The sequence below is a fragment of the Vidua chalybeata genome, chromosome 16 (assembly GCF_026979565.1).
Source record: "Vidua chalybeata isolate OUT-0048 chromosome 16, bVidCha1 merged haplotype, whole genome shotgun sequence".
In the NCBI taxonomy this organism is placed as follows: domain Eukaryota; kingdom Metazoa; phylum Chordata; class Aves; order Passeriformes; family Viduidae; genus Vidua; species Vidua chalybeata.
Genome location: NC_071545.1, coordinates 7,734,959 through 7,748,773, shown reverse-complemented (window position 1 = coordinate 7,748,773; position 13,815 = coordinate 7,734,959). Strand labels below are relative to the sequence as shown.

At 43.6% G+C, this 13,815-nt stretch overlaps 1 protein-coding gene across 2 annotated transcripts in view; it reads right to left on the bottom strand.

The window, feature by feature from the left end:
• The window catches only part of ABCC1 (ATP binding cassette subfamily C member 1), a 46,027-nt gene that overhangs the window by 8,138 nt on the left and 24,074 nt on the right, over nt 1–13,815 (bottom strand). Inside the window, exons 13-23 of one of the 2 annotated variants that reach the window (XM_053957165.1) lie at nt 13,150–13,296; nt 12,737–12,824; nt 12,208–12,277; nt 11,237–11,363; nt 9,973–10,149; nt 8,772–8,939; nt 8,233–8,410; nt 4,025–4,109; nt 2,638–2,776; nt 1,508–1,715; nt 413–723 (exon numbers count right to left, since the gene is read on the bottom strand). In XM_053957165.1, coding sequence (XP_053813140.1) covers nt 413–723; nt 1,508–1,715; nt 2,638–2,776; nt 4,025–4,109; nt 8,233–8,410; nt 8,772–8,939; nt 9,973–10,149; nt 11,237–11,363; nt 12,208–12,277; nt 12,737–12,824; nt 13,150–13,296 — 1,698 coding nt within the window. The remainder of the gene's footprint in view (nt 1–412; nt 724–1,507; nt 1,716–2,637; nt 2,777–4,024; nt 4,110–8,232; nt 8,411–8,771; nt 8,940–9,972; nt 10,150–11,236; nt 11,364–12,207; nt 12,278–12,736; nt 12,825–13,149; nt 13,297–13,815) is intronic. The other variant, XM_053957166.1, reaches the window with a different exon arrangement.

Sequence of the window (13,815 nt, the reverse complement as noted above, 5' to 3'; positions counted from 1 at the left end):
ATCCACTCTATTGCTCTGTAGACAATATTCTGATGAAATAGGCACATGAGCAATACACACACATACCCCTCTAAAGACTACTCTCATGTTTGGAAAGAAGTCTTGGAAAAGACCATGTTTTCCATATTTGGGCTCTGAGCAACAAGCTGTGCAAAATTTGCCACAAAATATAATGGCATTTTTATAAAGTAGGTATTAAAGATTTAACTTCTGCACAGAAGTCATTTTACACTTGACAAAGGAAGGAAATGCTGTGCTAACATCAGATTATCAGTAAACCATGCAAAGCACAGTCAGTCAAGCATGACTCAAATCCAACACATTAAAATCCTTCCTCGTGCAGGGTAAGAACAGCCTTAAATAACAGAGGATGTGACTGCTGGTCCCGGTTCCCCCAGGTAACACCCTTTACCTGCACAAACAAGTAGACAAGTCCCAGGGGTGGAATGATGACAGCAGCTATAGGTGTGGCCAGCAGAATGATGATACAAGCCCCAATCACGTTAAATGTGGAGCCCATGAACATCTTGATGATGGGTGGAATGGTGGAGTCAATGGTGTCTATCTCCTTGGAGAAACGGTTCACCAGGTTCCCACTGGGAGTGCGCTCAAAGAAGCTCATGGGAGACCTGAGGACGTTGTGCAGCAGGTTAAGGTGCAGGTGTCGTGATGCAAAGATTCCTCCTATTGACACAACCATTGAGTAGCCAAACACAGCAATACCTAGAAAAGGAGACTCATTATTAACTGCTGCCACCTCTCACACAAAACATTTTCCTCATTTTGTCATCATTCAGCATCAGCATTAGTACAATAATCCTGAGAACTTGGATTCACTTCAGGTAGACTCAGCAAATATGTCAAGTAGTATGAAAAAATAAAACCAGGCAAGACACCACATTCCTTTCATTGCTTTTCCATTAAAAAAAATTGTGTAATATTTGAACGCTTTCCCTGAGCAAAAATCACTGAATTTGCTCTTGGCATTTATTTTTTATTGTGGGATTTTCATGGCACTTCTGGAGTGGGATACTTGGAGTATTGGGTTCCATGGCAAACAAACTCTAAACCCCAAAGAGGACACAAAACAAAACATCACTGAAGCAGCCTCCCCACAGTGCCCTGAAGCAGCCAGAGCAAACCCCAGCCAGGGCAGCTGAGCCAGGCTGGGGCAGCACAGCCACAGCCTCCTGTGACAAACTGCCCCTGCAGACCAGGCCAGCACAGACTGCCAAGGAGACTCTTCTCAGATCAGATGTTCTGTCAGCAGTTCTGACTCATCAGTCAGCAAAACACTTCTCACTTTGAGAAATTTCATTTACAAATGAAAGGAAAAATACATTTTGTAACGTAATAATTGTATTGGTTGGTTTGCTTTTTTTTATTCTAGTTTTTGATTTTCCTATGAAAACACACACTCAAATCCTTAGCAAAATGCTGCTACAGGCACCAAGAGCATTAGAAACACTGAACTAGCAAATCTTAAAATACACAAAACCAAGCAAACCTTGAGAAATTCCCAGTGCTCCATATACTCCTAGTCTGAGAGTTGTGTTCTGCTGTGTTCCATTGATAACAGGATCATCTGTCCATAAACTCAGCCAGTAGTTGGAAGACAAGGAGGCTATATGATTACACATAAAGAGGAAAATGGCCAGGAAAGACATTAGGAGTCCAATTGCTTTCATGTAATCCCAGTACACTGATGCCTTTACCTGAAGAAAGAAGACAAAAAGAAATACTCATTTTGCAGCTAAGTTTCAAAACCAGCAACTCCCCCTTGTCCAACACCTATTTAAAGTCAGTATCCCTCCATGAGGCCATGAAAACACAGCAGCTGCACTCCAGAGAGCCACTGCTTGGGAACACAGGCTGCAAAGCATTCTGTGGAGACATGCCAAATCCAGCACTCTCTCAGGGCAGGCACACATCATCCTTCCCTGTCATCCAAGGGAGAGGACGAGTAGGGAGGGACCTGCCTGAAGTACCACAGAGCATCAGTAGCAGAGCCAAAAACTTCACTGAGGAGTTCCAGTTTCTGGCTCTCTGTGCCACAAGATCATAAAGCCTTTAAACCAACCCTTGCTCCACATGGCTTGTATCCTATGATCTATCTTTATCCAACAACAAGCAATCCAAGCTTGGATTCAAGCAACATTGCTAGGAGCTGTGACTGCCACTTTCCCAGCAACCTCAGTCTCAGGTTTTTCAAAAAGCCCTGGGTATCCTGGGATTAGATACTTATGTCTACAGTGGAAACTTGGCTTAAATTCATCTGAGTCGGTTGCAGCTCCTCACTGAAGGGCAGTTTTCATTAGGACACCTAATTTGTCACAACCTCTCTCCAAGAAATAGCTGCAAGGTTTTCATTTCTCCTTCTACACTTTGATGTAGTCAGGCCCATCATCTCACACAAGTTTTGTGCTGGCATTCTTCCTGCAGGCAAACATGGGGCTCAGGTTAGGGAGCAGAGGGCACAGCAACACTTCCATCAAGTATTACACAACAAGAAGCAAGCTTGAGAACTCACTCAGCCTGTTCTCACACCAGTTACATGGTCTTCAGAAGTCATTTTCTTCTGAAATAGATTTTTGCAAAACTGAAAGAGGGCACAGGAAGTGGGAACTGGAGCCTTACCCTCCCAGTCTTTGCTGTGTCAGCCTCCATCAGTTTCCAGGAATTCTTCTCAGCAAGTGGCTTCTGCAGCTCTGCTGTGCTGCTCTGGTGCTGTGGCTTCCCAGTGTCTCTGCTGTATGTTGAAGAGTTACTGAGCTGTCTGTTTGAAGACATTTATTTTTTAATCTTAGCTTGACACAGGACAGCTGCTACCTCACAACTAGGCTTTGACAGTCCACAGCTCCAAGTCAGTGGTTTTCACTCCTATGGAGATGTCCATCACAGGGCCAGCAGTTCCTTGAGCCCCCCTTGTCCCCTCAGGGCACCCTCCCAACTCTCCCTGACAGCATTTGGTTCCCAAGTATCCATGTCCAGGTGCAAGTAACAGTCACCAGATAAAGAAGTCTTGGTTGCACAATCACTCCAGGAGAAAAAATGCTTTGTGGCCATCAAGACCAGCCTTTCCAAACCCCATCATCAGCACAGCAGCTGCTGGAATGTGAAAAGGGTACCCACACTCCCCTCAAAAGAGGCCATTTAACTCCCAGGCACTCATCAGCTTCCAGAAATAGTGTCTCCAGAGCACCCTAAGAACAGAGGCACTATTAGAGCACTATCCAGAGCACCGTAAGAAGGAGGCCTAGACCAGGAGACAGTTTTGGAAAGGTGTAATCAGAGTGATTGCAAGCAGAATAGCACCTGCATTAGGTCAGACTAAAGGTGCACTTGGCACTTCATCCCCTCTGACAGCAGTAAAATGCAGAAGCCTTAGGAGCACACACAAAAGCTGGACTAGCCAGTAAAACACTCTCCCTTTTATGCAAGCCAAACCCACAATATCTTGCTACAACACCAGAGTTTCTTCATATGGAAAGACTATCATGACAGTTGTGTGTGTGCAGACATGAATGTGCAACAGTCTGTGCCAGCTGGACTGGGGCTGCAGCCCCAGGGGTCCAAATGCCAGGGGCCAGCAGCCCCGGGCCAGGGCCAGCAGCCCCGGGCCAGGGCCAGCAGCCCCGGGCCAGGGCCAGCAGCCCCGAGCCAGGGCCAGCTCCCAGGCACATGCAGGGACTGAGCCCAGCCACTGCAGAGATACAGCTTGCATGGACACACGTGATGGATTCCCAGCAGCAAACCTGGTCCTGCTGAGCCACAGAGGGCCAGAGGAGGCCCCGGGGTGCTGTGTTTGTGGGGGTGCTGCAGGTGCCTGCTGGAGCACTTCCAACTGCTGGATCTGGAACCACAGAGCAGCAGCAGCTTTGCCTTTCTCAGGCTGCTGGATTCAGCAGGATATATTTTCCCACTAACAAATACCATAACCATCAAATTTTTGTTTATCCACATCTGAGTGACTGGATTGAATGGATGGGGGGCAAGAGGGGAAAAAAATAATAAAACCACACACCTATGCATCAACTTTCCAGAAGCTTCATTCACAAGGCTTCCATTTTCTATAGGCTTCCCTTCCTTTGTAAATGGACTGTTTGTATCTGAGAGGGTGAAAATGTAAACATCAAAATGGTTAGGCAAAGAGACACAAGCATTTCATTTCAATCCTAACTGCCAGTTGCAGTCTTAATGTGCAAACAAAGCAGGGAGCACAAGTATTTACAGATAATAACAGAAAATTGACCAGGTGAACAATCAGTGCAGTTCAACTCCCAACAGGGTTAATTGCCAAGACAGGGAATATTTATTTTTCTAGCAAATATAGGTCAGTAATAATGTAACATAATTATGAGGACATATTTCATGTTCAAACATGCAACACCAAGTCACATGTGACCCACTCCATGGAAACAAACCCAACACTCCAGCCACTCCTTTTCAAACCCTTTCACAGCTTCTACATAGTTAGTTATAAATTATTTTTATTTTAAAATGCAATGAGAAGACATTCTGTACATGATGGAGTGAAGCTTTAAGAACAGCAGCCATGTGCTAGTAACTTTTAGTTTTCCTGCAAAGTTAAGCAAGAAGAAATGTCCAAAATCCTGGTGTTTCAGGCAACTGCAGGAATCAGATGACTTTAAGAAGGAGATCTTTCCATGCGTCATTATACCACAACATCCTGCTTGTACCAAGATGCAGCACACATGAGACAAGTGTCTAAAACACTCCAGAAAACCTGTCAGCTTGAAACAGTAACCTTTTCTGAGCAATTTAATTCAGTGTAGTAGAGTGCCATGATAAAACTAGGTTCAGGGTATGTCAATGTTCCTTATAAAAACCAATTGTCAGACTCCTAAACAGTTCAGCTGTCAGTAAATGGAACTCTATTTTCATGTATGGAAATTAATTTGGAATTTGCAACAAAGAGTTCTGCATTTTTGAAGGATCTATGCATAGTTTATGCAAAGGTATCGACCTGAATATACTCAAAAGATATTCAGGAAAATTTGCGTAGACCTAGAGTCTGACATTTTCATGATTTTGTACAAAAGCAAAATATATGCATAAAGCAGATCAACAGCACATTAAGTGTGGACTGCTTTCCTTTCTGTGTCTGGTTCATTAGTTTAAGAACCCAAAAATAAATTGTTCAGCATGGCCTTAAAAAGACAAAAAGCAGAAAATGTGAAAAAGTTCAATTATTTAGTTCTTATTTGAGTAAGATCAAACCAAGATGGGACAGCTGGTTATTTTAAGCACTTGACAGCATTTGTTTTGAAAGGTTCCCATATGAAAAACAGCAAGCATTCCAGCAACACAGTGCTTTAGAACATTGCTGAAGAAAACAAAACCACAAATAAACCATCCACCCCTAAAAGCTCAAATTTGATTTCATGTTGTAGGCTATGAAGATTTTTTGCTATACTGCATTTAGCTCTGAGAACAAAAAAGTGCTCAAGACTGCCATAGTAAATCTGACGTAAGCACTGAGGGTACAAGCCCACTAACAAGGGTTCTGCTGAAAAGAGCATCCAGAAATGATAAAAGGAACAGCTGAGAGTACTGAATACACATCTGAGAACAAAAGGGACCCTCAGGGCTCAGACCTGAGTGATGCTTCTCTTGGTACACTCACTACATTTCTAGGTCCAGGGTCCACCTATAAAGTTAAGTTAAAGTTTCCTCATGGAAGCCTCTGAGATACAGAACTGCTGCTGCTGAGTTACCTACAAGCTGCCACACACCAACTGCTGCAGCTCACACAGCTAAGGACACGCAAACCATGCAGATACCTCCTACTGTGCAGATAAAATTCTTCTAATAATGACTGAGTCTCTTGTAAATAAACTGCAGCTACTCATATTACTCCAAGGCAAGCACTAATACAAAGCCACATGGCAAACAGTTACCTGTTTCCAGAGGTTGAATCGCTCCTTCTAATGAAGGATCTGACTCTAAAAGCATATATAATTAACGTTTTTCTAGAACACACTCTACCATTTTCAATCTTTACAACCTCACATCCAAGTAGAATAACCTAAACCACAAAACCCAAGGCAGAATCAAATTTGCTGAAATGGACCTATTTTTAATCCCAAGCCACAAGCACAGTTTTCCCACACAGAGAAGAAACCCCATGAAGCTGAGGATGGAAAGGCAGCAGTACAGCACACAGGCAGAGGGAACCCTCAGGAAGCCCAAAGGGACAGGAAGGCTGGGAGGGACCAGAGCTGCAGCCAAACCTCAGGGGCTGCCTAGGAGGAGAGGCTTTCCCACCCTTGGAGCAGCAGATGTACTCCAGCCAGAAAGCACCAACCCACTGTGTTCTCAGGCTGCCAGCACAGAGCTTCAGACATAAGGGAGCCTCCCTTTAAAAGTGGGTGTGCAGACACCCTCCAGCCAACTCAGCCTGACTCCATCACACACTGCTGTGCTCATCCAAGAGCCTGTGACTCTCGGGAATAGTGACCTTTTACACATCCAATAAACATGAATAGTATCCCTATGAATCAGACAAACAATGCCTCTCCTTTTCACTTTTTACCACTGGCAGAAAATCACTTGACTAGAACTGATGAACAAATTCACTGCAAATAGGCCAACCCTGTGATAATCCCCTCCAGATCACCAGCGTGGTACTGAAGTTTAAAAGTGCCTCTTATTAGAAAACTGCAGAGAATCATGGCAAAAGATAAAGCACTGGCTCACTTTCCAAAAGAAAGTTCAGTAATTAAATGGAAAAATAAAGTAATTTAGTTTAATGAAAAGGATTTCAAAATCTACTTTTCCACGTTGGAAAATGGAAGGAGACAAAGACTAGAAGAACAAGGCTATTAAATGAGGTGAATCTTCACATTAAAGTTAACAAGTTAAGTGCCTAAGGAAGCACAGAGAAAGTTAATTTGCCTACAAATTTCACATATGCTGAAGACTGCAACAAGTCTGACTGTGCCCCAAGTAGCTACAGAAGCACCTACAGAAAATACCCAGGAGTTAACCTGGTTCTGCTCCCACAGAATCTCTTCCCACAGTGACACACCCACCCATGCAGTGTTTGCTGTTCAGAGCATCCACCCAAGCCAGCACCCCAGTGTGCAGAGCAACAACTGGGACTACCACGAGACCTTTCCAAGGGAAATGCCAGCCCACAGCAGGGCAGCCTGAGCTTTATCACAGATCCAACCTGGCTCCCAATTGCAACTGCTTGGAAGAGGGAGCCAGGAGAAGATGCCATCTTGCACAGGCAGGAACAAACCCTGCCCACTCACAGACCCCAGGGGCAGCCTGGTGCCAGGCTGGATCGAAGAGCTTCAGAGAGCAAGGCAGGCAGACCATCACAGGCCTCCCACAGGCAACTCTGAGATGAGCACCAGGGGCAGCTCCTTGCCAAAGGAAGCTCCTCAACACATCTTTAACACTCCCCAGCTGCATCTGTGCAGGTAAATGTGGCACCATTTCCACTTTGCATGAGGAGCACACCAAAAAACACCCTGTGTTCCCTCTAGGGAATGGGAAGGAACCAATGGTTTTCCAAACAGAAGACAAAGCAAAAAGCAGGCTCTTTGTTCCCAAAGCCTTCTCTGCAGCATTCAGCATCTGCTCCCAAACTTGTGTCACCAACTTCACCCCAGCCAGCACAGTGCAGGCACCCCTGGCACTTCTCAGCAGGAGTGTCAGGAAATCACCACAGGCAAGCCATGAAGAAAACAGGCTGGAGGCAAAGACTAAGTTCCCCTATTAAAATCCAACACTGCAGCTGTCTGTAGATAAAAGAAAAATCTGAAGTGTATTCCTGTACCAGTGCAGCTCTACAGCTGTTTTGTAAAGCAGAAACAGGAGTCAAGGACAGCAGCTAGAACATAGAGCTGCTTCCTCCTCCTCCCCATCCCCAAAGGAATTAGTTGCATAAAGAAGACACATCTTAGCAGAGACAGGAAGGGTGTATAAACACCAGCTGGCCTTTATGCAGTCTCACAACCATCTGAATTTTGTACTGAGAGGAAATTTTACTACAGATCTGTTTCACATTTCCCTGATTTTAAGAGAGAATGTGTGCTTAACCTCACAACCTTCAACACCCTCAAGAAATAAGCACCTCTACCTATATAGGCAATCACAAGAAATGGTAATTTAACTGTCCTATCAGTACTACTGGTTTTCCTGTAACAGGACTCCCTTATTAACATGACAGACATCAAGAGAGTTTATTAGTGAGCTTACCACTGTTCTCCATGGTTTGTTCAGCGTTAGCATATGTACGAAGAAACTCAGCAAAAGCTCCATCTTGCTCCAGCAGCTCCTGGTAAGAGCCCATCTCAGAGATTTCTCCATCAGTCATTACCAGAATTGTATCCATCTGAGGCAGATAGTTGACTGCATGGGTTACCAAAACCCGAGTCTAAAAGGAAAAGGAAGAATAAAGAGTTTCTGTAACTTCAGATTAGTGAATACCATGGCTAGACTACTTCTCTTCACTGCTTGAATTCTGGGTATAATACAATAGTAATGAGGAACAGGCATGCAGCATTTTTAAGAGAACACTGTCTTGATTTTTTCCATCAAATAATTTTGAATTACAGAAATCAAAGCACCTTTCACTACAAAAATGTCAGTGCTTTATAAAAGTCCTCTAAAAAATGCAAAAAGATCCTTTCATTTTTCAGCTGTTAGAAACAGAAGTCTAAATATGCAACTTGACAAACTTGGAATCATGTGAACTCAGCCAAGAAAAAGCGTTCTCTAGAGACGTTATGACATACTTTATTTTTCAGGATTCCTTTTGGTCCAATAACTTTTTCAAAAATATGTTTCCCAACATGAGCATCAACAGCTGATAAAGGATCATCAAGTAAATAGACATCTGCATTGCAGTAAACTGCCCGAGCAAGACTGACTCGCTGCTTCTGTCCTCCAGACAAATTCACACCCTGAGGAAACAAGAAGACATGAGCCTTTATTTACAGCTGAAAGAAGATGTCTTGCTACAGTTTATGAAAGACACAAGTCATAGGTGGTTTATTTAAATCAGAGGAAATTCAACACTGCATTAAACAGGTCTCCACAAATAATTTCACTACAACAGCACAAGCAATCAGTCACAATCCTCTTGCAGGGAAGCACATCTCTTCTGTTCTCACTGTCAGTGAAGGGCTAGCCAAACCCAAAAATTAATGTTTGCTAGTTCTGAAAAGCAATTAACCCTCACTGGCCTACCTAACTCTGTACATTCAGAGGCTGCTTTTCTTCTCAGCTGTATTTCTGCAGTGCTGCCTCTGATTGAAGAAACAAGCTCTGTTCCCACTGCAGTGTGACTGGCCTGCTGACACACGGGGAAGATAAAGCTGCACTTTAGTGCACAGGGGGCTGTCAGCTCTGTGCCAGCTGGGAGCACAGGCCCCCAGAACCGCTCAGAGCACAGGTCCCAGCCCCAGAGCAGCAGCTCAGAGAGCCCCAGCAGCCACCCCAGCCAGCCCCTGCTACAGGGCCAGTGGCTCCTGCCCCACAGCACTGCACCATCCATGCACCTTTCCAGATCCCACACCACACTTGCTTTGGTAACCAAGGTAACTTTTGGTAACTGTTCTTGTGGGTTGTGATTCAGATTTTTTGGAGGGGTTGGTGTTGGAGGGGTGTTTGCTTGTTTTGAACTAAACTGAAGTGTTCAGAAAATTTTTCTCTTCTTGTTTCTATATACTTTTCTGCTCCATAACCGTGGCAACTTAGAAACAATTCAAAACTGTCACTACAAGACAGTTTTATATTTTTAACTGAGGACAAGTTTTCTCCCCCTTGAGGCTAAAAGAGAAGGAAAACACAAAGTTCAAATCTGCTTCTTATTCCAGAGGATTCCTGCTCTGAAAGTTTTAAATTCAATACAACTTTGAGATAAAGTAAAATAAGAGTCACACAGCCTTAACTACAAGCAATAGCACTGTTAGAGTGGAGTGGGTGTTGAAATACCTTTTCTCCAATTTCTGTTTTGTCTCCTGAAGGAAGAATCTCTATATCAGGCAGCAGGGCACAAGCCTCAATCACACGCTTGTACCGGCTCTCACTCATCTCCCTTCCAAAGATTATGTTATCTTCCAGGGTTGCATTTTGGACCCAGGCTTGCTGAGGAACGTAGGCTACAGAGCCCTGCAAGAAAAATAAAGTTCAGCACTTTAGACTACGAGTCTGCACAGAGAGTCAAGGCACAGCAGGGCTTTGTGAGGCAGGCAGTGCTAATCACCTCACAAATTACCTACGGTCATTTCCAAACAAAGCAGTTCTTGGGCTCCCACCTCCTCCAAAATGTTATTTTTATAATCCTCTCTACAAGTGAATGCAACAAAGTGCACTGGTGGAAAATAAAGGGCTTCAAACAAAATACAATTAACATAAACCTGGAGGAAACATTCGTTTAGAAGACGTTTGCACATGTCAAAAGTCATTACTTCTTTCACATAATTATAAATTATGTTCTGCACAAAAGAGTTTAATCTGGAATGCAAGTGTTTAACAAATGCACCCCTGCCAAGAGATCTCTGCAGAAAGCAGAGGAAGTAGTTTTCATCTAAAAGTCACTTCAAAGGAGGAGACTGAGATTATGCAAAGTATTTTGCTTTGAGTATCAGTTCTGTCTTCTCTTTCTGCACTAATAGTTAGTGACTAAGATCTCAACTAGTTTATTTTTCCACAACAATTCTGAAGGTGGCCAAACCTACAGACTATTAAATGCAGCAGATTTGTTTTGCTCTTAAAGTAATTTTATTTCCAGGTCATTTTTTCTCTGTTAGCTCTGTGCAGCTCTGATGTCTAAGAAAGAACAAACTGCAACAGCAGCTTTTCCTATGTTCACATGTCTGGGTGCACCCTCTCCTTGTAATTCTTTGATGTCTGAGAAAGTAGAGCCCAACACTGCTTTTCCTCAGAGAATATGTACCAGGGTCTCCCCATCTCATGCCCAGCTGCTAGTAAGACTCACCAGAACACTCATCTTTGAGTGCTCCACTGTTTTATTTGGCTAAATCTGACACCAACAGATTTGGATGCTCTTGGGTCAAGGCTTAACAGGCAGTTACATGGAGTGCAGGCTAAGGCATACACATGGTTTGCCAGGAAAGCAGGCTAAAAAGTGCATTCATATGAAAGGCTGTCTCTTCCCTCTTCACACCACTTGGAAATCTAGAACCCCTCTGGCAATACCCACAAATAGCTGAACAACTCTCCAGACATGTCACACCTTCACAACCACGTAGCCTTCCTTTTTGTCCATCTCCCCCAGCAACGCAGACAGCAGTGAAGACTTTCCACAGCCAACTTGACCAACAACAGCCACCAAGGAGCCTTCAGGAACAGTGAAATTAATGCTGAAATAAAGTGCACATAATTCAGCCTTGCTTGCTGGCACACCCCAGTAGTTAAACAGTCAATTGAACTGCCCATGTAAAACCAGGTGCAATGTGAACACCCTCTGCAAATACTGACTCAGAACTGAAACTGTAACTGCTTGAAACTCCAAACCTCTCATTCAGAAAGCAGCCAGCTCTCCTCATACTTAGAAAACAGAACACAATCTTAAAATGTAATTAGTCAAAAAGGGAAGAAAACAGAAAGAAAAAAAGCACTGTGACCCAATCTTGCTAAGACTTCTCTCAAGTGTTCTATGAACACAAATGTAAATACAGAAAATTTTTGTCCCAAAGAATTTGCCATTTAAAGCCCAAGTAAAAGCAGCCAAAGTTAAGGAAGGGAACAGGGCACAGGGAAGATACAGCTTGTAACTGCATCACTGTTTGCTTTGTGCAGCCCGGGGTCAAGGCCAGCGAGTGCAGTGAGAATCGGGCTGTGAAATGAGCCTGAGGACACGGCAAACAGGAGGGAGCAGAGCTGACTGCGAGGGGCTGAGCTGGCTGCACCCTCTAGATGGAGCTCAGCCCATCTGCAGCACACAGCCAGAGCTGAAATCCCCTGCAGCTCTCTCTTCCTTGATCCCTATATCTCCTGCTACCTCCCTTTATGCATTCCATAAATGCAGAAAACAGTAAATCCCTCTAGTTCATAAAGCCCCAATTTAAAAAAAAAATATATATAGAACTGATGTTATTTCTCTTTATGGCAACAAACTGTTCTCCATATGTACTTTATAATTCAAATATAGATAATTTATGGTGCAGCAAGATTATGGAATAGAAAAAAGAGCACCAACTTTACCTGTTCAGCAAAGGAGGATCAGTTTTGGCCCAGCTAAATGTTGCATTCTTCACAACAATGCATCCTTCAGCTGCAAAGAGAAAACTCATATTTATGAAAGTACCAATGCAAGCAGCTAAACTGCGTGCTCACAATCCAAAGTCAATCCAAACACACATGGGCAGAGGTATAAAGTTACTTTTTCAGAAGAACAACAACCCAACCCACTGCTTGCCAAAAACTTGCATTCTGCTTTTACTGAATTTAGCAAGACAGCAGAGGTCCCAAGGTTACTCTCACTCAGGACCCAGGAGGTACATGAACATCAGCTACCCAGCTGCATCTCCAGCTGCAAATCACTTGTGGAAAGAAACTATCTGAGAAGGAAGAAGAACCTGTACATAATTTCCATTTTACAAACTCTCTTCTCTGTTTTCTGTCTCAAATTTATCAGCAAAACCCGCCAAAACTGCAGTAAATTTGTTTTAGAAAGCAAAAGAAACCACCCAAAACCTGCACACATTGATTTGCAACAGGCAAAGAAACTCACCCTCTTTGATGGGACCCCTGATTATGCTGTCTGGATCTAACTCCTCATGAGACAGGAACACCCTGAGGCGCTTCAAGGAGACACTGGCCTGCATGGAAAAAGGATGCAAAATTATTTCTACTCTGCTCCTTACATTTAAGTGCTCACTGTTTTGTGCCACATACACATTATATCATTATTATGCCAGCCTTAAATCCATTGCACAGTTGCTTGGACAGCCAAACCCACAAGAGAGACGGGTGATGTAAGGAACACCTATCCACCATAACTGGGATTATTCACCAGGAACTGCAAGGTCCCTTCCAGAGGAGGCCACATTTCCCCAGTGCTCATTCTCTAAGCAGGGGGATGTAATCTGTCCACCCAGGGCTGCCTCCTGCACACAAAACACCTGTTGATGACTGAAGTCTTACTTCTACTATGTTGCTGATGACCATAGGAAGCATGTTCAGTGGGAACCTGAGGATGTTGAATAATGCCAGAGAAACAAAGGCCTTCTGAGCATCCAAGATGTTGTTCTTGTCTTTCATGACATACACAGCAAACGTGGACAGGGCAACCTGAAACCAAGGGTAAAGGCTACAGTGAGGGTCATGTCTTAAAGCCACCAAGTCAGTGACACAGTGTGACAACTGGAGTCAGACTATCAATCAAAGAAAGAGCAATGTTCTGATAACTTTTCATTCTTGGCAACGCTTTTTGCAAAACAAACTTATGATTAAAATCTGCTGTTGTAAAAAGAAGTTGGCTCCTCCTTAAAAAGAGCTAACTGCTCCCTTGCCTCACACAGCAGAAGTGAAACCATGAATGTCCCAGGCTATTTGAGGTCACACAGCAGCAGAAGGGAAATAGAAAAATGATCACTGGTCTTTTTCTCCTGATTTTTTTCAGTTTTAAGACACTCCTCAAAGTATCAGATATTGGATCAGTACCATACATAGACATAGAAGTTAGAAGCAGCCCAATACTAACCTGTTTTATAGTTTGCAGAGACTACCACAACCCTAGATTTCCAAATACAGCCCACTTTATCGTGGACAAGAAACTTGAAATGTTATTGCATTACAAAGATGAAGCCT